Consider the following 25,233-nt stretch of genomic DNA (forward strand, 5'->3'; position numbering starts at 1 on the left):
TGTTATCAAGCTTTTCCTTTGAACTGGTTGTGTTTTTTATGATTTTAAAACAGGTCAGCTTTTTAAAAATACCTTATGGATTTTAAGATCTTAGGGGTGCCTGGGTGGCGCAGTCGGTTAAGCGTCCGACTTCAGCCAGGTCACGATCTCGCGGTCCGTGAGTTCGAGCCCCGCGTCGGGCTCTGGGCTGATGGCTCAGAGCCTGGAGCCTGTTTCCGATTCTGTGTCTCCCTCTCTCTCTGCCCCTCCCCTGTTCATGCTCGGTCTCTCTCTGTCCCAAAAATAAATAAAGAAAAACGAAGAAAAAAAAAATTTAAAAAAAAAAAAAAAAGATCTTAGAATTTATCTTCAAATTTAAAAACAAATCCCTCCCATATTCTTTTAAAATGTTTTATCTTTTAGGAGTCATGATATGGTTCTTTTTTCAAATGAAGAGCTGTGTGCTCCATCTTTTTTTTTTTTTTTTTTAAAGTATATCCTTTTTTTCTCATTTGAAATGTCACTTTTATCATAAACGAGTTCATATATATTAACGTGAGTCTCTTTCTGGACTTTTGTTCCTGTGTTCCGGTTTCACTAATTTCTTTTCCTAATCCCAGGACAATATCACTTTAATAATTATTATGGTTTTTTAAAGTATGCTTTGATAACTAGCAGGACAGTGTTCTCATTAACCCTTTTTTTTCAAGATTGGTTAATATGATTATTTACTCTTGAATTGAACTGTGGATTTATAAGTTACCAGATCCCATTTAAGAAATCTTTTTTGGGGTTTATTGAATTTATGATCAATTTGAGAATGGTCTCCTTTATAAATAAGGAGTGTTCCCATACAAGAATTTAGTATGTCTCTCTACTTAGGTCTTTTCACGTTGTATAGTTCATCTTGTTTAATTATTACAGTTACTGGGATCTCTACACAATGTTGAATAGTAGTAGTGATAGTAATCATTCTTGACCTGTTCCTTTTATTGTTTTAAGTGTACTGTACTTGGTAAAGTTCTAGTGGATACATTTAAGATTGAGGACATTTATTTGTAGGTTAATGAGGATATTTTTTAATCAAGGTTTTTATCAGAAATGTTTAATTTTTTTATTTTTGAGAGAGAGCATGACTGGGAGAAAGGCAGAGAGAGAGGGACACACAGAATCTGAAGCAAACTCCAGGCTCTGAGCTCTACACAGAGCCCAACGTGGGGCTTGAACTCATGGAAACCATGAGATCATGACATGAGTCAAAACTGGACACTTAACCTGACTGAGCCACCCAGGGCGCCCCTATCAGAAATTCTTCTTAGGCATCTTTTTTCTCTTTAACTTTTTCAGATTGTAAGTTAAACCAGGTAAAGGCTTATTCCATTTCTTGGAAAATCTCATTTGGCTATTTAAATATAATGCTAAATTTATATTGCTAATTCCAGTTACAGAATTGCCTATAAAGTTTGCTTATAGGTTTGCTATGGTGCTGTTGTAAAGATGTAACTTTATGGCCTTACAGCCATATTCTTTATACAAGAAAGCCATACTGAGTGATGAGGGAAAGCAGTGTTCAGCTGTAGTTACTATGTCATGTTCTGAATATACTCACTGCATATTGAGAAAAAAAGAGCTAAATAGTTTATAATAGATTATTGAGCAATTTTAAAAGCTTTGTAATACAGTAGAAAAGCAGATTTCCTTATAGTGGACCAAGATTTTATGTCTTAATTTTTTTTTTTTTTTTTTTTTTACATTGAAGATTTTAAATATTGTAACCTAAAAGTACTTACCTTTTTTTTTTTTTTTTCTTTTTTAAAGTTCATTGTGAAGGATTCTGTTGAAGAAAATATGCTGAAAATACAAAACACAAAGAGAGAACTTGCTGCTGGAGCCTTTGGAACTAAAAAAACAAATGCTAATGAAATGAAACAAGCTAAAATTAATGAGATCAGAACTTTAATTGATTTATAATTTGTGGGATTTTGGTAAGGTCAGTTTGATTAGATATATACAGAAATTTTGGAAATGAGAAAATACAGAGTTTTAGAAATGAGATCTAGAGAGTATGTCTTCTAAAAGGAGCATATCGTTTTATATTAGTAACGTATGATCTCTTCTATATATGAACCTATTTTTAATGATATTTCAAATAGCAATAAGTTCTGTTACATACTGTGGCCTAAAATAATTTTTTGAGAAAAAAAGTTACTTTTTCAACTTTTCATAGTATCTTTGCTGAGTATTTTCATATATCTTTCAAGTACTCAGCTTTTTCATATTTCAAATAAGGTCAAACCTTTTATACTTTTGACTGAATAAAGAGTTATTTTCTGTGTTGAACATACTTCGTTAATCACTAGAGCTTCCCATTTGTGATGCTATATAGATTCACAGTCCCTGTAAACGATTAGTATATATAGACTATATACAAGAGATTTTATTACTTTGAAAAATCGTATTTACATTCCAGAATCAAACCTTAAATGAGAGACCTAATTCCAGGTTAGCAAGTTACTTACAATTTTTTTTTGGCAGTTTGAGATACAATTCACATTGGTGACTTGCAGTTTTGTGTTTATGAAAATATTAGGGACTGTGTTAGAACACTTTTTCTCCATTTTAGTCCAGTTAGTTCTATTGTTTAAATGTAATTTGATGTGTTAGTGTGTAAATACAGTCTGTGGGGGTGAGAAGTAACCAATTCTACTCAGTTTGATTTGAATATTTAAATTATGGCATTGCTGAATAGATATTTCTATATGTATAATTTTTATTTATGTAGCTTTTTTTAAAAAAATAACTTTATAAATTTTTATAATTCAGAAGACTACTATATGTGAGAGGCGTGATATCTGGATGGAAGTTGGGCTGGATGACCTCCAAAATCGTTTCAACTCTTAAAGACATCTTAATCCTGAATGGAAAAATTTCTTTGTTATTGTGTTTAGAATCAGACTTTGATTTTGGAACTTCAGTAATTCATCCTTACATTTATCTATAAAATTAGTCCTCTTTTTCTTCTTTTGTTAATAAGCAGACTCACAGTAGTTGCCATGGCATTCTAGAGGACTCTGAGTCACATTTAAAACAAGCTCTACATTTGGCAATCACATGAGGTAGTCAGTAGTGTTTTTCCTTAAAAGAAACTTTGCTCCAGAGACAGATTAATTACTGTAACAGAAGCTTCTGTTTGACGATACAGACTTAAGAACACCATATAGTTTATAGTGTTAAGAAATGACTTGACTTAAAGAGGATCTTGGAGGCAGTGTTGTGTTCCAGGGCATACATCTAGATATGTGCTAAACCCATCAACAGCTAAATTCTCCCCTCCCTGTGTTGTCTCTTGCTCCAAGGGCAGCAAGAATCTTTCCAGTCTCTTTTCTCTTTGGCATCAGGTAAGGCAGAGGGCTGGTTAAAAGATCAACAGACTTTTCTGCACAGATAAGAGTGGAATAATAACTTCGGGTTAGTCCCCTGGCATTAGGAGCAATGGGGAATTTCTGTACCTTGTAGAACTAGCATTACACAAAATCAGGTTGATCAGAATCTGATGAAATACAGCATGTGGATTTCTAAGTGCCAACACACTTGTGAGATTTAAGTACAAAAAGTTTTCAACAAAAAATACATAATCTACTCTTCTTGCTTTATAAAGGCAGAGCCTTGAAAACATAAAAGTGAAGATTTTGCTTGCTTCTTTACCCATTTATAGACTTGTTTTAAAACTCATAATGATAAATTTGGCAAGTCATTTAAAAAATATTTTTTGTGAAGTCCTATTAAGTGGTGTTAAAAAATTTAATTCTTCCTAAGAAAATCTATAAACTACCGGAATGAAAAGTTCATATTATGCAATGCTGTTTCATCATTATGTAGAATAATAGCTTTAGAAATATCTTGAATACACTGTATTCCCACTTGTGGTTCAAACTGAATTTTGTGGTTCAAACTGGATTTTGTTTTGAATTTAAAATCAATAAAAGTTTTAAAAATTAGCTTCAGTGCCATAATTTTGGTGACTTCTTTGAAGAAAATTTATCTCATGCTGTGAAGATATATTACACAATTGTGTTTTTTACTGACAGTACATAAAAAGTACTATGAATAACAAGAGTTTCCTCATTCTTCCCACCTTTTTTATTTTGGTCAATTAGGTTCCATTTCTTGTTTAGAAACCAGAGTGTATATGTGTTTAAAGTTTGTTAAATGTCTTGATCTTCTAAAACATCGGTTCCGAGTCTTTTTATTTCCTCATCTGCCAGAAAAGAGGTGTGGTAATACCTATGTATAGTGGTATCAGTAGCATAGCACTCTGAATTGTAGATTTTGCCTAATCTAGGATTGAAATAGTAAATCAAGAAAATGTTTATTACTAGTGAGTACCAATGAAATTATCTTCAAGCAGTATATTCTGTTGGGAGAAGTCAAAGGCTTTGTATTTTTTACATTCTTTATGGTACTTGCCGAAAGTTCTGTTCAGTAGGATTTGGAAGATGCATTAAAAATATGAGGATGGCGTGCCTGGGTAGCTTGTGCCCGGTTAAGTGTCTGACTTCAGCTCAGGTCATGATCTCTCAGTTCATGGGTTCAAGCCCTGCATCAGTTTTGTGCTGACAGTTCAGAGACTGGAGCCTGCTTCAGATTCTGTGTCTCCCTCTCTCTGCCCCTTCCCTGCTCACACACACTCTCTCTAAAAAATAAACATTTAGGGGCGCCTGGGTGGCTCAGTCGGTTAAGTGTCCGACTTCAGCCAGGTCACGATCTCGCGGTCCGTGAGTTCGAGCCCCGCGTCGGGCTCTGGGCTGATGGCTCGGAGCCTGGAGCCTGTTTCCGATTCTGTGTCTCCCTCTCTCTCTGCCCCTCCCCCGTTCATGCTCTGTCTCTCTCTGTCCCAAAAATAAATAAACGTTGAAAAAAAAATTAAAAATAAACATTTAAAAAAATATATGAGGACAAATTTTATGTTTGGTTTAATGAGAACTCAAATGTTCAATCTTAAGTTTTTAGCTATATTAACTTTAAAGTATTTGCAAAAGGCATAATACAGTTTTCCCTCAGCCATTAAGTGTGTAGTAACCTTCCTTACAAGTTTACATTCTGGAATGTGGAACCTTATTTGTGCAGTACTTGTGAATAAGAAGAGCCAAAAATACTGGTAGCCGTGAATAATGACTGAGATGCTTCCCTGCAGTAATGCCTACTTCAAAGGGGAAACTTGATTAGAAACCTTGTAAGCAGACAGGTTATCTTCCCGTATTAATATATTCATACTTCTTATAAGGGAGAGTAGTCTTTTATATGAAGCCATAATAACTTATTCCATTTTAAAGGATAAATGACTTATTCTCAGTTTTTGATTAAAATGAGGTATTTTTTTTAATGTTTATTTGAGAGACCGAGCACGAGGGGGGTAAGGGCAGAGAGAAGGAGACAGAATCTGAGGCAGGTTCCAGGCTCTGAGCTGTCAGCACAGAGCCCAATGCAGGGCTTGAACTCAGGAACCCTGAGATCACGACCTTAGTGGAAGTCGGATGCTTAACCAACTGAACCCAGGTGCCCCTAAAAAATGAGAGGTTTCCAGTTCCTTATTCAACCTTCCTGATCAAGGGTCTCCTGACAAATTTAAACCCATTTCTACTTTTAATATAAAAATTGATTTCTATAGGAAAGGAATACAATTTTAATAATGTTTGTATTTCAATATATATGGCATAGGCCACCCTCATTAACCTGAACCAAGTGTCCAAAAGTTTGTATTAACTAAGGTTACATTGGGACTTCATTTAGAAGGCCATCAAATGTCAAAATGATTGCTTAGATTGATGGCTAAAAAAGAATTCTAGGACAGGTCTTCGCAGGTTGAAACTCAATTCTAAGAGGCTATTTAATGGGACCAGAAAGGATATTAAGAGTCATCAAAGAGTATATATATTGTTAAGTATGTGCTGCACTTACTGAAGAGAGATGAATATTTCAAGAAGGTTTTCAGTAAGTTTGCTGCCTTTTCAACATTCTAGTTAATTAAAAATAAAGGCAGATAAAATTAACCAGGATAAAGCTTCCTGAATGCTTAATTTATCCTTTTTGTTAGGCGAGGGAAGGGCTATTCCCTAGTGGTACATTGTAGCATTTTAAAGAAATCTTGCCCTGGTATCAGTATGTTGATAAAGAAAAGGTAAATTAAGTATTTCATGAGAAACATTCTAGTGAAGGAGATGGAGACCTAATAGGCCGCTTGCACATACAGATAAAGTAAGGAGCTAAACATTTAATTTTTTTATTTTAAAAAGTATCAGAAGAGAGGGATGGGGGGGGGGGGGAGAGAGAGAATCTCAAGCAGGCTCCACATTTGGCACAGATCCCACCTGGATCATGACCTGAGCTGAGATCAAGAGTTAGACTCTCAAGCTACTGAGCCACCCAGGGGCCCCAAGATAACCATTCATTTTGTATATGAATTATAGACCTTGAGCAAGCATGGAGCTAATCTCCAAAGGCATGGGTCTGACCTTTGTGTAGGCAAATTTGTCTTACAGCCTAAAGCTGTTCTACCACTGTTCACAAGGAGATTTTTTTTTTAAAGGATATATTGATCTTCTACAAATGTTCTTATAATCCGAGTTATTTTTGCCATTTTACACATCTTACTAGGTGACCTTTGGTATTTTAGGATCCCTGGAAAAGATTTTACAGTGTAATTGTGCAGCTTTGCATGGAAAAGTTGTACTTTACCTTCATTAAGGCATATCCTTGGAAGATAAAGGAAAGAAATCTGCCTAGCCTAGTTCAGGGACTTCTCATAGCCTCTTGACACTTTTATGCACATGTTATGCTATTTTCTATAGTATGCTTATCCTTTCAGATTCCAAGTTAATTAGCCTTCAATATATACTTATTTAAAATAAGTTATGTAAGCCTTTTTAGAGTTTTAGCTCTTATGCAATGTAAAACAGGAAACAAAAAATATTAAGGCAAAAAACATGGAGTCGTAGGTTTGATTTCCCCCACACACATCAAATTTGAGGCTTTCATATCTTTTCTCAATGGTAAAAAGAAAAGGCTTTGAATCTTGTAGTTCTTTTGCTACAGATAAGTTCCAAAATACACTTAACTATCTGGATTACCTATTGCATGGCCACAATAAAGCAGTATTCGTTGTCTGAAGACTGGGTTTCTGTTCATCTCAACCAGGGAGGGACCCAGGAGCCAGAAAGGCTTTGACCACCTAAAATAGGCTTCAGTAAATCCATATACAGTTGACCTTTGAACCAACTGTATATGGTGCTGACCCCATGTGCTGTTGAAAATCTACATATAATTCGATTCTCCAAAAACTTAGCCTACTAATAAACAGCCTACTCTTAGCCAGAAGCCTTACTGAGAACACTCAACACATACTTTAAAAAAAAAAAAATACAGTATAAAAAGTATATATAAAGTTTGTGTGGGGGGGGGGGGCAGGGAAGAGCAGAGAGAATCCTAAGCAGGTTCTGCACTGTCAGCATGGAGCCCAATGTGGGGCTTAAACCCACAAACCATGAGATGATGACATGAGCCAAAATCAAGAGTCAGGTACTTAACTGAGCCAGCCAGGCACCCCTATTACATACTGTATTCTTAAAATAAAGCTGGAGAAAATTATTAAAATCATAAAGAAAATACAGGACACTGCGCCCAAAAAAAAAAAAAAATCCATGTATAAGTGTACCCTCACAGTTCAACCTGTGTTGTTCAAGGGTTAACTGTACTAGCATTCAAAGGCCCTATTTCTGAACATTTGACTCTTCCTAGAATTTTTATTCTAGGCAAACAGTAGTGAGAAATGGTAACTGTCAGAGACTGAACATCAAGAAACAAGTGAATACAGAATAAGTAAGTAGACGACAAGAGTTGAACTGCTTAGAAGGTGTAAGGAGCCCTTGCCCTTATAGGTAAATGTTGACCCCGAATACATCACAATATTATAGCATAGTCCTATAACAGTAGTGTCTCTTCTAGGCCCATAAAACTGCTGAAACCAGGATAAAGAGAGTTGTAGGAAACAAAGTATGTTCAGAAGCTGAATCATGTTTGTCTCAGCCAAAACTCACAACAAATTCTATCCTTGGGTTTTACCCATTTATTTTTACATTATAATTTCAGGCAGCCTATTTAGGAATGCCTTTGTGAAAGGTATTTCCCAAGTCCTATTTCAAGCCACCGTCCTCATCCCTATAGCAAAATGAAAGCTTTTCGATTAAATTGTGTTACTCCCAGAGGCTTCTGGTATTTGTATTTCTGGTTATATAGAGGTTTCTCTGATCTCATCGGTCTGTTCTAACCATACATTTGTTTAAAGCAGAGCAGAGCTATGAAGCTTGGAGTACAAAAATTTGAATCAAAATCGTCTGCAGAGTATTTACCTCTCTTATTCTCTGATTATCTGCAAAATGAGTACACTATATATATGTCATAGGATATGAGAATTGAGATGTAAATGCCCAGTAAGTTTTCTTTCCTTTTTGCTTTTTTTACAGTTTTATTTATAGGAGATTGAATTTCAGCAGCTGAAACTCAGAGAAATAAGTTAATCAAATAACTTACCCAAGTATAAAAAGATTGTAATCCATTTGTGTATTTGTAATAACAAGCCGAGAAAAAGCAAACCATAGCAGACTATTTTAAGGACAAGCCAAATCTTACTTAATGCTCCAAGTCTCAGTGACATTAAAAAGGTAAACGCTACACAAATACATTTATAGATGTTATTTATGGTAACGTTTCCTCTATTACTCACAGAGCCGAGATTGTCTTTTGGAAAGGCTTTAATCAGAAGGTGGCCCCCCGGCTATGCAACAATCACCTCATCGCTTCATGCCTCTTCTGCTGAAAACCTCACTCCCTGTTGTATTGGTATAAACACCTCAATGTATCTAGTGGTTCTCAAATGTCATTTGAGACAGTCTTTTGGACTGCCTGGTAGTTACTTGAAACGGAGATACTATGGCCTCAGCCAAGACCTACTGAATCAGAATTTGTAAGTAATGAGGTGTAAGAAACTGTACTCACAATTAAGTCTCCAGTGTTTTAGGGAGCAGTGAGGTTGGAGACACAGTTGCTTGAGCGCCTCATCTTCTGTTCCTCCTTTCTCCTCACTCCTCATCCAAGCCATCGGCGACTTCGCTGCCTTCATCCTGGTGAAAGGTATGCTGCATTACCACTGTCTCTCTCCAGGACCACTACAGTAAACTAACTGTCCTTCCCATCAAGTCTTTTGTCCTTCATTCAAGCTGTTTTCCACCAGTTGCACAAGGAGTGTTCTTAAAACGTAAACCCTAAAGGTAAGGCAATTAGATCTTTAGGAACAACTGCAATGGACTGAAACTAACCACATTAAAATTCATTAATTCATAATGATGCTTAGAACATAATCCCCCCCAAAACCACACTGGTTACCTTTGGAGGATGCCAGGAAACCAGTTCCTTATTTGTATACACATCTTCCTCAACTTATGATGGGGTTACATCTCGATAATCCCCCCCCCCCCAATACAAAGATCCTGGGATTTAGGAGTATTTTGAGAAGAGCTATCAAAGCACCTGATGCATGGAGGCACTTAAATCTTTGGTAAAAGTGCTTTGTATACTTGAGGATTATAGCAACTCATTCTCCACCAGTCCAAATAATTGTAGTGTTACCTTCAGAAATCACTTATTTAATATTCTACAATTTTAGGGAAGTCCTCAGGTTCTTCTGGAGCTCTCTGAAAGCCAGCCTCCAGAATTCCAGCTTGCCTCCAGAATTCCATACACCCCTCTATTCATTCACACCCACATTGAATAGGGCTCACCTGTGTAACCCATAGGATATTGGGGAAAGAAGGGCAACCTTGGTGGAATTAGGCCATAAAAGCCATTGCAGTTTCCGCCCAATTAATGCTCTCAAGTTTCTTCTCATCATGGTCTTCTCTCCTGTATTTTTGTTTTTCCCCAATAGAATGATCTCTGATTACTCACATTGGTTTTAAAAGGTCATTTTGGGGCACCTGGGTGGCTCGGTCAGTTAAGCATCTGGCTTCAGCTCAGGTCATGATCTCACGGTTCGTGGGTTCGAGCCCTGTGTTGGGCTCTGTGCTGACAACTCGGAACCTGGAGCCTTCAGCTTCTGTGTCTCCCTCTCTTTCTGCCCCTCCCCCACTCATGCTCACTCTCTAAAGAATAAACAAACATTAAAAAAAATTAAATAAAGGTCATTTTTGATCCTGCCCTTCCCTGGCTTGCCAAATCCTTGCAGCCTAGAATCATCTGTACATTTAATTAATATCCTTTATACTTCTCATTTTAATTCATGAAGACACCGGTTCCAGTACTAACTGTCCTGAAAGATTATCAAATATGTTCAGAGACTGATAATGATTTGATGTTATAATATTTTCCAAAATCTGAATACTCAATACGGACATAAAATGCGGGTTGACGGATTAAATACATCTGATCTCACTTTCCTCCATCAATCACACCCATCACCATCACTGGAGAACACAATATTTAAATATTTCTAGATATCTAGAAACCAATTCCAGTGTCAAGTGTTACACTGGTTTTTAAAACACTGACCAATTCTAAAACTCATGAAAAACTACTTGATACGTTTTTTTTCAAGGGGAATGGGAATCCTTTATTTAGACAACCAGGATATGGCAAGAAGTCTTTATTTTCATACAGGGTGCCACTGCAGGTAACCATCAGAGAACACATGGCTGTTTACAGATACAGAGAACTGAACAAAAGCGTTTTCGCATGCTGTAAACTGTACATAGAAAACTGGTGAACAACTTCAGACACTGAAATTAGGAAATAAAATGGGTTAACACCATCTGTTGATAGGTTTATGAATCCCTCAGCAGTGTTCTAGGCTGTCTTTACCTGTAAGCACAATTACAATCGCTCTGGTGGCCTCTGGGCAATTCTAAATTGTGGGTCTAGTCAAAGGTATAACAAGCAAGCACGAGAGAGATACCCTGTCCCATTCTGAAGAGAGGCGGATTTAGAGCCTGTCTTGGCACGTTTCTAGAGTCGATACAGCCAATTTAATAGCTTGAGTTTCCCTTACCACATAGGTCAGCAAAATCAAGAATCTCTGACCGTCTGTGAATAAGCCTAGGGTTAAAAAGCAGAACACTGTCCACACATAACAGAACTGCTACTTCACAACTTTTGCCCAGTTCTCACCTGTTGTCCTGCAAAATCCCCTCATCTGATGAATTTTAATTTTAGCAAAGCTTCTAGCAACTGTAACAGACCTTGCTTAACCCAGCTCTAGATACTAAGCATCCGAAACAAGTGCCTGTGAAATGGATGTGTCCATGGGAAAATGGCAGCGTTTCTACTGGAGGTAAGTATCAAGTTTCCTCTTGATGTTGTCAAAGGAATCTGCTCCCATGTAATCGGCCTGGCCCTGTTCCCACCGCTCCTTCCGTTCTTCTGAGGACACAAAAGGCTGTGCTGTAGCCGGGATCTCCCCGAGGGACAGATGTGATACGGCTCCCGAGACACCTTCCTAAAAAGGAGAGCATAATCAGACTCCTTGAGAGCTGAAAAACAGACTGTTTTAAAAGAACGCAGGAAGTTGCAGAAGGTGAGAAAAGCCAGGATGAATTATCATGCAAAGTAGCAAAAACTGAAAAGTATTACATGAAACAAACAAACAAAAAAGACACAGGAATACAAGGGTCATATGATTTTTTTTCCTAACGAAATGAAGACTTCTGGACTCAGTGAAAACATTGGGAGAACAAAGTAATTAGGGTTAATGTTTAAGTTCTGCATACCTTTCTACAGAAGCCACAAGAGAAAGCCAGTGTATAGACCAAGTCTGAAAGCTGCAAACAGTTCATTAGAAAGTGTAAGATGGATGGACAAGGGAACACAAGTCTCACGATAAATTCTCGATCTGTGTGGGCTCTGAAAGGTTGAGAACTTAAACAAAATGATACCTCAGAGTCTAAGCTTCACAAAGGACCTAACCAGAGAGCCACACCACATACACAAGTTGTCAGGTTAGAAACGTGAGAGCTTAATTGTTTGAGACAATGCACCAAACGTCTCTGCTTGTTGAAGCTTATTATCAAGAAGCATCTCATTTTATAGCATGTGTGAATTTAATTTGCTTAATCTGGATCAACTGTTTCCATTCCCATCGCTTTTCCTTGGTTCCTAATTCTCAGTCCTTGGGTTGTGGAAGCAACAGGGTAAATGTGCAGGAAATGGAGCAAACCTACTCTACGTTAAATTAGGTTCTCATGACTTATACAAAGGCAATTAACTTCAAGTGCACAATAAAAGGATATCAAAGCTATTCTTCAAAAAGCTCTGAGGTGAGAAGGTACTAGAACTAGCAGAGAAAAAGAAAGGCGAATGAAACCATACAGGTACTGCTCTATAACGGAGGAAACGGTAGAACGAAATTTTTGATTACTGGTTTTTGTTGCTACACATATGTAAGTGTGTATATGTGTGTTTATATATACTGGAACTCTAAGGCATCTGGGCAGATTCCAGGAGATTATTTTATAGCTGAAGCAACATTAAGTCCTTACCCTAGATTAGCCCTGCCTTTGCTTCCACTTGCAACAGGAATGATACAGGGAGTTTCTTCCAGAATTCTCTACTTCATGATATTTGTCAGAAGGTAACAGTCTTGCAGACCTAGATTTGAGTCCCAGTTCTGCTTTTGATGAGTATATTATATAACTAACAGAGGTTATTTAACTTCTTTAGGCCTCAGTTAATGTTAATATACAAAAAGAACACAGTAACAATAATACTTGATAGAGTAGCTGTCAGGGTTCTGTAATAATAGCTAACTTTGTTTAAGCACTAAGTGCCAGGCAACATTCCAAGTACTGTGCCAATATTATTTCATAGTCCGTAGAAAGCAATTAGGGTAAGAATGTTAGTGTTATTTATTTTTCCCTTTCTCCATTTTACATATTGGTACAAGTGCTAATAAGTAAAATGGCTAAAATCTCTACTATGGCAAATAAAAGGATCTCTTACAACTTTTAGCCTCTTATAATTATACCAAGGTAATTAACTGATTAGTTAGACTGGATTATCATTCACTCATTCAATTCTATTCTTTATATCTTAATATGTAGCATAAAAGTATAATTTCTCCTCCTCTTCCCATTTTTCCAAAAGAATAAACCTCACAGGAAGACTTTTAAAGTCAGAAGAGTCTAAGCAGTTTGGTGTTTTAAATGTTAATGTCATCTTCCTCTTACAAGATTTTTTTCAAGATCCTACGTAACCATAAGAGCACAAACACAGCAAACCAAAATAATCCTAGAAAAGTATCCGTTGTTTCATGTTCATGTTATTGTAATGTTCACTGAAAAATACATTCTTCTAAGCAGATGGCAAAAATAAAATACATATATTTAAATGTTTGCAGTTTCTTTGAAAAAGTGTCCATTCATCTAAAGCATGAAACAGGGCACTACCTAAACCTTAGGAATAACCTCAGAACCTTAGGACAATGAGCTAAGAATTCTGTAGATATTAGATACACACACACACACACACACACACACACACACACATATATATACACCTCTAAAACCCTTTCTTATGCTCTCAGATCTAATCGAAATTTGCCACAAAATCTACTACTTTAATCTTTGCTGGCACTATTTCTCCCCTCTAAGATGGACAATTTTCTACAAACATCTTTTTATTTATGTATTTATTTAAATTTAAATTCAAATTAGTTAACATACAGGGTAGTACTGGTTTCAGGAGTAGAACCCAGTGATTCATCACTTACACATAACACCCAGTGCTCATTCCCACAAGTGCCCTCCTTCACGCCCATCACCCATTTAGCCTATCCTGCCACTCATCTCCCTTCCAGCAACTCTCAGTTTGTTCTCTGTATTTAAGAGTCTCTTATGGTAAAATACCACTAAATACTCTACCTCTACCAGTCTATCATGTTAAAAAAAAATACAGCATTAAATTACCGGAAAGGGTAAAACAGAACCTACCACATTTAGGTACGAGTGGGGATCTTTGACAAGGCCAAACTGTTGAAGCAGAGGTAAAACGTTGGTGGTGAAGATGTCCCACCACAGGTTGAGAAACTCTGGATGAGTCATGGTGGGATCATGGGACTCGCTTTTGACACTTTTTGTTTTAGGATCATAAGTATAATTCCACGGTTTGATTCGCCCCAGGAAATGCACAACTTTGGCATTTGCACCAAATCTGCCAAGGGAACACAAGTTGAAGCCATTAGTGGATTCCGAGCACTGACGAAAAGATAAATAGCACTCTGTTCTGTAGCCTGAACAGTGCACCTTCCATCTTGCAGTAGTGGTTGGTTGGAAAAGATATGAAGCTCACAGACAAATTTTTATACATGCTTTTTAAATCATTCAATTGTATGTTAAATATACACAAAAATCCCAAAGTAGTGGTGGATCAGTGCAACAACTAACACACCAATCCACTGCAGGAAAGGTACAGCACGTGGAAAGCCATTTGGTATTACCTTGTAACATCGAAAATGCTCACGCCTCTGGCCTGGAAGCTCAGCTCCTAGGCACACATCCTAAAGAAGCTCTTAAACATGTGCAACAGGAGACATACTCAAAATGTTCACGGCAGCAGCACTGTTTGAAGCAGTCATCACTGGATACAACCCAAGTGACCGTATCTTACTGGGCTAAGATTGTTCAGCAAGTGTTCACTCCGTTTCCCAATCTCCACAGGAGGAATGAGATTCCTGCCTCACTGATAAATTGGGCATGCTCACAGCACTTGCCTTTGGCCCATGAAATGTGGGCAGAAGTGACACTGCCTTTTAAAAACAGTCCCTGCTTGTTTCTGTTCCTTCTCTCTGAGAAGCTGTGACCTCTTCCAGCAGAAGAGTGGATGAGACCCATGGAGCAGATGTGGATCAAACCTGTGGCCTGGTTCCAACCCCTGCTGAGATGATCAGAGCTGCCTCAGCCTACCCACCAACATATGAGCAAGAAATACATACTTACTGTTGAATGTCACTGAGATTTTATGATTACTTGTCCATTTTATCTTTTTTTTTTTTTAAATATTCATTTATTTTTGAGAGAGACAGTGTGAGGGGGGAGGGGGAGAGAGGAAGGGGGAGAGAGGAAGAGAGAGAGAGGGAGGGAGGGAGGGAGGGAGATACAGAATCTGAAGCAGGCTCTAGGCTCCGAGCGGTCAGCATGCGGTCAGCACAGAGCCCGACGCGGGGCTCGAACCCATGAACTGCAAAGATCATGACCTGAGCCAAAGTCAGACGCTTAACCAACTGATCCATCCCATTTAATCTTTTTAAAGGATAACTTATGGTGTATTCAGATCATGGGATGTAATACAGCAGTCAAAATAAACAAATTGTAGCTATACATATCATGTAGCAAATGGATAATTTTTTTATATTACAACAGCAAGTTTAATTAACATCCATAACTGCACATAGTTACATTTTTTTCTTGTGATGTGATGTAAGATTTACTCTCAGCAACTTTCAAATATGCAATACAGTACTGTTAACTACAGTCATCATGATGTACATCACATCCCCAGGTCTTTTTATTTGATAACTAGAAATTTGTATCTTTTCACCACCTTCACCCATTTTGCTCCCTCCCTACCCTCTGCTTCTTGCAGCCACCAATTTTTTTCTTTGTATTTATGAGTTTGTCTATTTGTTTTTAGATTTCACATATAAGTGAGATTTTAGAGTACTTGTCTTTCTCTGCCTTCACTCAGCATAATGCCCTTACACTCCATCTGTGTTGCCGCAAATGGCAGGACTTCCTTCTTTTTATAGCTGAATAATATTCCATCTTACATGTACATATACATTTTCTTTATACATTCATCCATCAATGAACACTTGTCTTAGCTATTGTCATTAATGCTGCAGTGAACATGGGGTGTGAAAATGGATGAATTTTAAAAATATGCTGAAAAATTCAAATTCAAATAGAAATACGTGCACAGGAATCCACTCCCATAGTGCAAAGCAAAGTACTGCTTAAAGAGTAGAAACCTGATCAACATATAAGTGTCATGATGTTGGTTACCTCTGGGGGAAAGGGGAGCATGATGGGAAACAGACACACAGGGGCTTCTGAGGTACTGGTTGTGTTCTATTTTTTAACTTGCATTTAAAAAAAACATTTTTTATATATACCCTTTTGTGTATGCACTGCATCTCACAATAGTATCCTAAAAAGACTAAGAGTTAAGAGTGGTCCTATTCTGGCTGGGAGGAAATCTGTGTATATAAAACCAAATAATAAAGGTGAAGATAACATGTGCCAGAAGAAAAACGGGAACAGTGAGTGCTCTGGGAATGCAGAGGCAGGGAGGTCGTGGAAGGTAGATTCACTGGGGCAGAGACTTAAAGCTTGTACAGCAGACTGGATCTGGGTAGCTAGTAATAATACAGAGAATTCTAGGCAGGGGGATACAAGTATCAGGTGAGCATATGTGTGTTAGATGGAGGGTCCTCCCAGTGGAGCCAAAGAGGAAATTTTGCTAGGAAAGGAAGAATGGGTGCTTGGGTGTTGGGCTCAAGTGCTGGATTTTAGTGGATTTATCCTATAGGCAACCAAAGTAGCTGAGCATGATGTACAGACTGAAATAATGCAAACTCTATTCATGTAACTTTTCTGATCTTAAAGAAAAAAAAATTTTTTTTTAATGCCAGAGACCTATTACATAGCTATCACTATCAGAGTTTCCTATGTTTGGGGCCCAAATTCTTTTAGGGACATGATTGGGAATAATAACAGTCTGGCACTGTAGACCTTACTAATGTGTTAACAGAGGCTCTTAGAGGCCAGGGAGTTGCCTGCAGCTCTATAGCTATTAAGTAGCAGAAAAAGGATTTCACACATTTCTGCTTCTTAAGCCTGTCCTCTTAGCAATCCTACCATGCTGCCACTCCAAAACTGAGAAAAATAGAGCCTATTGTAAACTTCCTCCTAAGACCACTGGACTATTCCACAGTTCATTTCTTCTGAAAATGCAGTAGATACCTGGTATCCCCAAGTTTGCTCTTTATTTTCTATTTTACACACCTACACACATACACACATAACCCACAGGTACACAAACACATGCATACAAATACTCTCAACTTTATCCTTAAAAGGATAGAAGTCATAATGCTCAAAATTTGTGCAGATAGGGCTATCAACTAAATAAGCACCTGCTACGCATAAGGCACTATGCTCAGTGCATGACCCCAAATGATTTTCGTCCCAACAGGGAGAGGGGTCATCTAACGTGAAAATAAGAAACGAGCACAAATGAGGCAACAAGTCAGGGCTAGCAGTGCAATGCTGACATTAGGGTCTATGAAAATGCCCAAGCAGTTAGTGCAGGTGGGGATTTTCAGAAGAGGCTTTGTGCAGGAAGTGGGGTCCAGAGGAGACCCCGGGCAAGATGGCAGTTAAGATAAAGGCCTTCGACAAACATTCTAATGGTGACGGAGGAGCCCACAGCCCAGAGACCTGACGCTTGTGTTGATGGGGCTGGCGGGCACTGCCTCATCTACAACACAAACACGCCTAAAATCAGAAGAGAGCACATGTGAAAGAACAGGTGTTGCTTCCTCCTTCTCAGACATCTCGTCCTCCCGACTCGTCTTGCCTGGAGCAACAGCCTTGTGTGCTCCTCCTAGAGTAACTGGCCATTAATTTCAATCCACGATTTTGCCTAGACCTAATATGAATGTCATAAATTATAGGAAAGGTAATACTACTTAATATATATTAAAACATGAATATAGCATAAACTCTATTCCTTTCTAACTTTCTCTTGGGACGGTTTGCAATAGATCAGGCAGGAGAAACAGTAATAGCTAACATACATGGAGTACTCACACATACCACACTGCTTAACATCTGCATGGTTTATCTCATTTAATTTCCAAAACAACTGTGTGAGGAAACCAAGGCATGAAGGTAATACTTGTCTAGAATCCCATGGCTGGGATCCCACCCAGGCGGTCTGGTTCCAGAGCCAAGGTTCTTAACCACAAGTAGGCTGTTACTGAAAGACACTCCCAGAATTGTAAGGACATCATCTGAGAGTGACATGTTACCTCAGGAATTCCCTGCCTACAGATGGTCAATCTGGAAGGTGGAAAGGATGTGCCTAATGAACCCTAGAAACACTCCAAACATAGTCAAAGACAGATAAAAGTAACTACCAGGAAAGAAAGCTACAGAACAAGCAACTTAGGGCCACCTGAGAAAGACTGTTCTCAGAAGGGTTCGGTTTGCACAAAGGTCAGGGAAGGTGGGTGGGAACAAGAACAAGAAGTGGATGGTGGTGTGCTTAGGACCAGCAGCTGACCCCTAAGTGGACCGTGCTAGACCTTGTCTAAGGGCCACCTCAGCTCCTCTCCGGCAAGTCGGTCCATGAACTGGGCCTTTGAAGCTCATGCAGAGGCAGGGCACAGTGACCCAGTGTGGTGCGGAATGCCACTGGGGTCTGCAAACACCTCACAGTGAGACTGTCCCATCTCTTCTGGAGGCAGGAGTCTACACTTCTGCCTCTGGCTCTGTCTGTGCCCCCAAGGTGGCTCGGGGGCCTCTGCAAACTGCCTGGAGACTGGGCTTCATGCTGCTTAGATCCCACCCCATGTGGCTCAGGGCCTTCCCCTTGCAGGTCAACAGAAACACCATTTGGGGGCAGTCCACATCCTGCATTTCACTGTGGCTCAGACCTGGGATCTACCTTCCTGAAGCTGTGATCCATAGTGTCTCTTTAATGTGAAATCATGGATACCCTCTGTGGCTAGAGGAAACATCATCCTTCCTCAAAATTACCTTCTTTACCTAGTCTATCCTAACACTGTGAAAAATTGTATCCACTGGACAATCTTTTCATAGACAGGGCCGTCTTAGTTTGAAGAAAGGCTTTGATAAGCCTGTCTGAGGTAGAAACAGAGATCATAAGGGGTCCTAAATGTGGACAGAACTGCCCTTTGTGCCCAAAGGCAAGGGATTCTTTGGTGCCGGTAAGATGGGGGGAGGGACAAGAGGTGAGCAGGGTTGTGGAGATGTGATGTAACCGCCCAAGAGATACCCAAATTTCAGGAAAAACAAAACGAATCATGAAATGCATGATATGAATAGGTTTTTATTGCAGCCCAGGGGTACCAAGGGACAGACCAAAAAGAGCTCATGAGGATTCAGGAGTGTTACGGCCAAAGCTGCAGGTGAGAAGAAGTAAGAAAGATGCTGGGGCACACAGGAGTCTTGCACAGGCTCCAGAGGCCATGAGTTCAAGCCACGATTAGCCCTACTTCTGTATGGTGAAGAACGAGAACTCTTTTTTTCAGGTATCTGAGGTATTCCTTTAACCTAGCGGCCACACACCAAACAGATCCATGGAAATGAGTAGGGGCAGGAGAAAAACAAGTTTTAGAGCAAGGATTCTTTATGAGAAGTGCAGGCCTGGACAAGTCACTGAATGTGGAAGGTTCTGGCCAGCCCACAGGCCCTCTGAGGGTGGGAGGATGGGGGCAGGGCGCAAAGTAAGGCAGCTGCTGAGTGGGAAACATGGGGCTCTGATAGGAGGGTGGGAGGAAAGTGAAGACAGTCCTGCAGTTTTGCGTAAGGTGGTCATACACAGCCGTGTTCTGGGAAATCACCTGGGGCGCCCTTGGCTTGATAGAAGGGGGACTGTTAGGCCTAACACTGGCCACTTTATAGGATGATGTGGGAGTTATATCGGTAAAACCATGTAACTGTGCTCTAGCTATAAAAACAGAACAGTATTTATTTACACAGCAGAGCAGCCTCAACGGCTTGCTCTATTAACTTTCATAATAAAACACTTTGTTTGCAAAACAGATGAGCAAAAGGTCTCAAACACTGTTTTTGTATCCAGAGTTTCAATTAATCTAGATATGAATTTCATGTAATTATGTTTAGGTCTTAATCCTGCTCCCCAAGGAATGTTTCTAAAGATTATTTCCTATCATTTCAATCAATTCTACTTTTCAGTTATTTATGAAAATCCAAAACAATGATATCAAAATGAAATAAGTAAAAGCACAGGTCGTAACTGAAAGGGGAAATTACTTGTTGCTTAAAAGAATTATTTTAGCCTGGCACCCCTGGGTGGCTCAGTTGGTTGAGAGTCTCTTGATTCCAGCTCAGGGCATGATCTCACGATCGATCGTGGGATTGAGCCCTGAGTCAGGCTGGATGTGGAGCCTGCTTTGGATTCTCTCTCTGCCCCCCCCCCCCCCCCCCCGCCCCAGCTCTCACGTGTGCACTCTCTCTAAAAAAAGAAAAGAAAAGAAAAAAAAATCAGCCTAAATCCAAAATTTGGGTATATTCTTACAGGAGAGTAAACTCAGGGTATTTTTCTAATTCTCTCCCTCTCTCTCACCAAAAGCAGCAATCAGGTACCAGTCAGAATTTATATCACCTGGCTAAAGCAAAATAGTTAGCTAGTGAATAAGGGGACATACTGATGTCAAAAGATAAAGTTTAACTGACCTCGACCCGGAACAAGGATAACTAGAAGATTCACTGACTCACTGCTTGATTTACCCACTAATTTTATCAGCCAGGAATAAAAACAAACAAACAAACAAACAAACAAACAAAACATTGGGTACATATTACAATTGTCTCTAAATTACTGAGAGCCATTCATTCTGACCCAGTAATGGGGATTTGTCTCAGCTTGCATACATCTCTTAAAATAAGTGTTCTAATTTTAACTTGATAGAATCTCAAAAGAGACGTCCAGATCACAAGACATAGTTTGAACCTGAGCCAGCAATAATACTGCTTATGTTAGCCGTTAAAATAATCCCTGTGACCTGATGTTACCAAAAGATCAGATAGAATTTTCATGACTAGTTTAGCAGCTGGTAACGTGTGGATAAGACTACAGAAGTGTTTGGCATGGAAAAGGAACCACCTCCGTGACAGTGCACACGGGAGCCATTTTACTTCTCGTGAAGCGTTTTTACGTGTGATGTTCAATTAGGCGCCAAGAACAAGAAACACGGTACCGCTTGTGAGAACTTTCTCTGCGAAATGGGGCAGCACTCCCAGTCACCCACTGCCCACCTCAATGACTCCTGTTCTCTGAAACATGGCCACTCAAGCCTGTACCTCCTTAACGCACAATCCCTTCTCCCACTACCAGTCAGCCACCCTTCCTCTCTCACCCTCTCACAGTCTAAATCAAGGGTCATGAGCCCAGTGGCAAGGGGTGTGCTGGTCATGCAGAGTAGGAGTCAGTTTGGTGAAGGGGACCACAGAGCACAAGTGAATACATGTTCCATCACCAGAAGACAGTAGATACTCAGAGGAAAACATCTGTGGCCACCAGGGACCCACCTGATTGCCTCTCAAGCTAAATAACTTTTCTCAATCATGCCCTGGAAATCAGAACAACATCAGTACTCAAATGTGGACTTTAATAACCTACACTAGGACCTCGTCAACTACTTCACCTACCAAGGTGGCCTGTCCTCAGAGTAGGCCTGGCCACTATGGAGACTTTCCTGGTAGTATGTCAATCTCAGTCCCTCCTGGCTGACTGCTTGCTCATTCATTCATTCAACCAAAAAATATACCCACCTACCTTCATCTGTATCCATACCCTCTGCCTTCCTTTGTGCTACAAGAACTGAACCATCCTGGCTCATAACTGACACCAGCTTCCCCACTTGTGCACCAGGACACATCCTCTTTCAGCTTCTCAAAGACATGACTTCAGTAAGTCTCCCTTCAGTTTCCTGCATTATTAGTGCACTCACTCTTTCTTGATCATGCCCATCAAGATACCAATATGCTTGAACTTCTCCCGTCTTCAAAAAAACAACCCCTACCACCCTCTCCGGATCCTGTATCCCTACCTAGCTCCCAGCCCATTTCTCTGCTCTCTCTTAAAGATGATGCTTCAGAAGAGCGGTCTACATTCAGGATCTCTAATTCTCCCCTCTCTTGGATCCACTTCAAACTGGCTTCCTCCCACCACTCTACCAGACATGCTCTTGTCAAAGTCACTAGTGACCTCCACATTCTAGGTCAGTACTCATTCTCAACTGTCCTCTTACATGAGTTATCACAGCATCTGAGACAGGTGGATCCCTCCTTCCCTCTTGGAACATTTTCTTTGGCTGGCATGTGCAGCACCTCACTTTCCGGGGTCTCCTCTTGCCTTACCGTTCTTAGTCTCAAGTCCCTGCTCCTCCACATTTTCCTATTTCAGGACCTTCAGGACTCTTCCATCATAATCACTCTCTTGGTTATCGGTCTCATGGCTATAAATATCACTTATATGTTGACACTCCCATACTTAGGTCTCACCCGGACCTCTCTCCTCAACTCCCCACTCTTACATCTACTTACTATTCCACCCTTTCACTAGGATGTTTAAATTTTTTTTTAATTTTTTTAATGTTTATTTACTTTTGACAGAGAGAGACAGAGCATGAGCAGGGGAGAGGCAGAGAGAGAGGGAGACACAGAATACAAAGCAGGCTCCAGGCTCTGAGCTGTCAGCACAGAGGCCGAGGTGGGGCTTGAACTCACAGACTGCGAGATCATGACCTAAGCCCAAGTCGGACGCTCAACCAACTGAGCCACTCAGGCACCCCTCACTAGGATGTTTAATAGGCACCTCAAACTTAATATAACCCAAACTTGATACACTCAGTACATCTCTGGTCAACCCCTGCTCCCACAAACCTGCTTCCCCCACAGTCTTCTCTATCTCAGGGAATAGCAACTCCTTTACTCCAATTGCTTAAGGCCCCAAACCAGTAACAGTCATCAAACAGCTTTCTCCCACATCCCACCAAATATCTGATTTTTTTTTTTCAAAAGAAACTGAAAATCTAGGTTTCATGTGAAATTTCCTGATTTCTAAGCACTGGCCACGGAGTACAAAAAGAAGAAAACTATGTAAGGAAAACAAAAACACACTGCTCAGACAAATACAGTTTGCAGCCCACCAGTCTGAGACCTCAGAGGAAGGTATGTCTTCTGCTCAATCCACACACTTTTCCCCTCCCAGCTCCTACTGAAGGCATTTCTCACTTAGACTTCTGTCCACGAGATATCACTCTTTGTGCCTTTTTTGCCCAATGTCAGAGCTGCTTCTAAAGGCTGGGCTGGGACTGATGGGGAAGCTTCTCCCTTGGTGATAAGGGCTGAGATAGGGGAATGCAACTGATGACAGTAAGATCTGAGGACAGATCATCTGATGAAAAGAGATGAGGTCAGAAGGAGCAAAGGGCCATGCTGGAAACTGGGAAACCTGGGGCCCAACAGGCATCACTGACACCCATAAAGGAGGAACAGGACAGTCATGCAACCACTGCTTGATTCTTCTCCAATGCTCAAATCATGGACTGTGCCACGTGACATACAGAAAACCCTCCACATGTAAGCAGATGCAAGGCTGATTAGACTCTAGTTCCCTCATTCATCTTTGCGGCCCTCAGCGAGCAGACTGTGTGGTACCAGCTCTGTGCCGCAGGCCTACCGACTGAATGAACGGGTGAGTGAACAAACAGAAGGCAGAAAAAATAAGACGGATCCAAACTGTAGGGCCTCAGGGTTTTAGGTGAAGACGTAAGAGTGTGAAAGTAATGAGCACAGAAAGGCTAGGTCTTCAAGGACAATAGTCACAGTGGGGAGCTGGACCCAAGGGTGTCTCAGGGGCCAAGGAAAAAATCAATCGAATCAGAAATACACAAGAACGACAGAATTCAGGACACCAAAGGTTCAATTTCATTTTTGGAAAACACTGATTTTAAAGAGGTCTGATAAGGTCTTAGTGAATAAGCCACATTCCTGAAAAAGAAATAATGGACACGAACATCCTCAGAAGAATTTAAAGCAGTAAACAAGTGGAGAGAAAGAAATCTTTTAGGTTTCTACACTTATTTTCTGAGACTAGACCAGGCCAGGTCTCAGATCATATCTAAACTCAAGTAAAAATATAAAGTTAAAATATTTGGAAATTATTTGGTAAAACAAGCTCTGTAGTCAATCAGTATGACTAACTAATTTGCATGGCAATTTGAAGCAAAACCAGTGAATTCATTCCCTTTGCTTTAGGCCCATTTTATATGGCATGAAATACCATGAACAGCTTTCAGTCAGCAGACAGAATAGAAAGCGAAAATGGAAGTAAATGACTGATTTTTAAAAAGGCTAATGAGATTTTGCCTAGCACTATGCACCAGCCAAATTCTAAGTGACATCAATAAAACAGACCCTCTAGATGGAGAAAACTTCAAAGAAACTAATGTTGACTAAAAGCCTGTCATTTCCTAAACATCATGCTAGGCACTTTCAGAAATATCATTTCATTAAGAAATGCGTATATGAACTTGTTTCTCAATATGTATATTGCAAATTACCTTAAAAATTACTAAACCAAGTATTTTAGCTCTCAAATTATGTTGTGTTAAAGAGGGTCTTCTATTATAGAAAACAGTACTCATTTGTTTTTCAGAAGCTAGATTTGAGCATTCATTCAAAGTGGTAGAACCATTAAGTGTTTCCTTTATGTTTTGTTCTATCTAAATGGTATGTAGAGGAATGCATTAGAAATGCTACCTTTGGGTGCCTGGGTGGCTCAGTTGATTAAGCGTCCAACTTCAGCTTAGGTTATGATCTTGTGGTTTGTGGGTTCGAGCCCCACACTGGGCTCTGTACTAACAGCTCAGAGCCTGGAGCCTGCTTCAGATTGTGTCTCCCTCTCTCGCTGCCCTTCCCCCGGCTTGTGCGTGCTCACTCGCGCAAGCGCTCTCTCTCTCCGCCTAAAATAAACACTAAAAAAAAGAAATGCTACCTTCATGGTTCAAATTCATGTCAAATATGATTCATATCAGGCCATCTTTAGCAGAAACTTCACATAATAACAAGGCTTCACTGTTATAAGTGTAGCATGTGTTCTAAGATCTCCAAGGCTCTAAGATTCTGGGGCATCTAAATACTGCCTTGGTGACCTCATGGCACATTGTCGCTTGGAGCTGGTAAGACAAATTCTCACTTCTTCTGCAAAGCCCAACTTGCTCTCAACCACTCCATGGTTTCTCACTCCGCCTGCCACCACCCATATGCTGTCCTAGTGACAGCACACCACAGGAAGGCTCTGTCCCGGAGACCCCCAACACTATTCTGAGCCCAGCAATGGAGCTTCACATTCATGCTGAGCTCCCAGAGGTCCACAGGG

At 39.9% G+C, this 25,233-nt stretch overlaps 2 protein-coding genes across 16 annotated transcripts in view; one reads left to right on the forward strand and one right to left on the reverse strand.

The window, feature by feature from the left end:
• HLTF (helicase like transcription factor) overlaps positions 1-3,976 on the forward strand; it is a 51,168-nt gene extending 47,192 nt beyond the window's left edge. For 4 of the 12 annotated variants that reach the window (XM_043595176.1, XM_043595170.1, XM_043595173.1 and 1 more), the window contains exons 25-26: positions 1,798-1,964; positions 2,803-3,976. In XM_043595176.1, coding sequence (XP_043451111.1) covers positions 1,798-1,950 — 153 coding nt within the window. In that variant the 3' untranslated portion in view covers positions 1,951-1,964; positions 2,803-3,976. Of the gene's footprint in view, positions 1-1,797 lie in introns of all 12 variants that reach the window. The other 8 variants (XM_043595181.1, XM_043595171.1, XM_043595177.1 and 5 more) reach the window with 2 other exon arrangements.
• A 6,681-nt stretch (positions 3,977-10,657) lies between these two features.
• The window catches only part of GYG1 (glycogenin 1), a 75,413-nt gene continuing 60,837 nt past the window's right edge, over positions 10,658-25,233 (reverse strand). For 2 of the 4 annotated variants that reach the window (XM_043595182.1, XM_043595183.1), the window contains exons 6-8: positions 14,010-14,229; positions 11,793-11,843; positions 10,658-11,521 (exon numbers count right to left, since the gene is read on the reverse strand). In XM_043595182.1, coding sequence (XP_043451117.1) covers positions 11,348-11,521; positions 11,793-11,843; positions 14,010-14,229 — 445 coding nt within the window. In that variant the 3' untranslated portion in view covers positions 10,658-11,347. The remainder of the gene's footprint in view (positions 11,522-11,792; positions 11,844-14,009; positions 14,230-25,233) is intronic. The other 2 variants (XM_043595184.1, XM_043595185.1) reach the window with 1 other exon arrangement.

The sequence above is a fragment of the Prionailurus bengalensis genome, chromosome C2 (assembly GCF_016509475.1).
Source record: "Prionailurus bengalensis isolate Pbe53 chromosome C2, Fcat_Pben_1.1_paternal_pri, whole genome shotgun sequence".
Classification (NCBI taxonomy): Eukaryota; Metazoa; Chordata; class Mammalia; order Carnivora; family Felidae; genus Prionailurus; species Prionailurus bengalensis.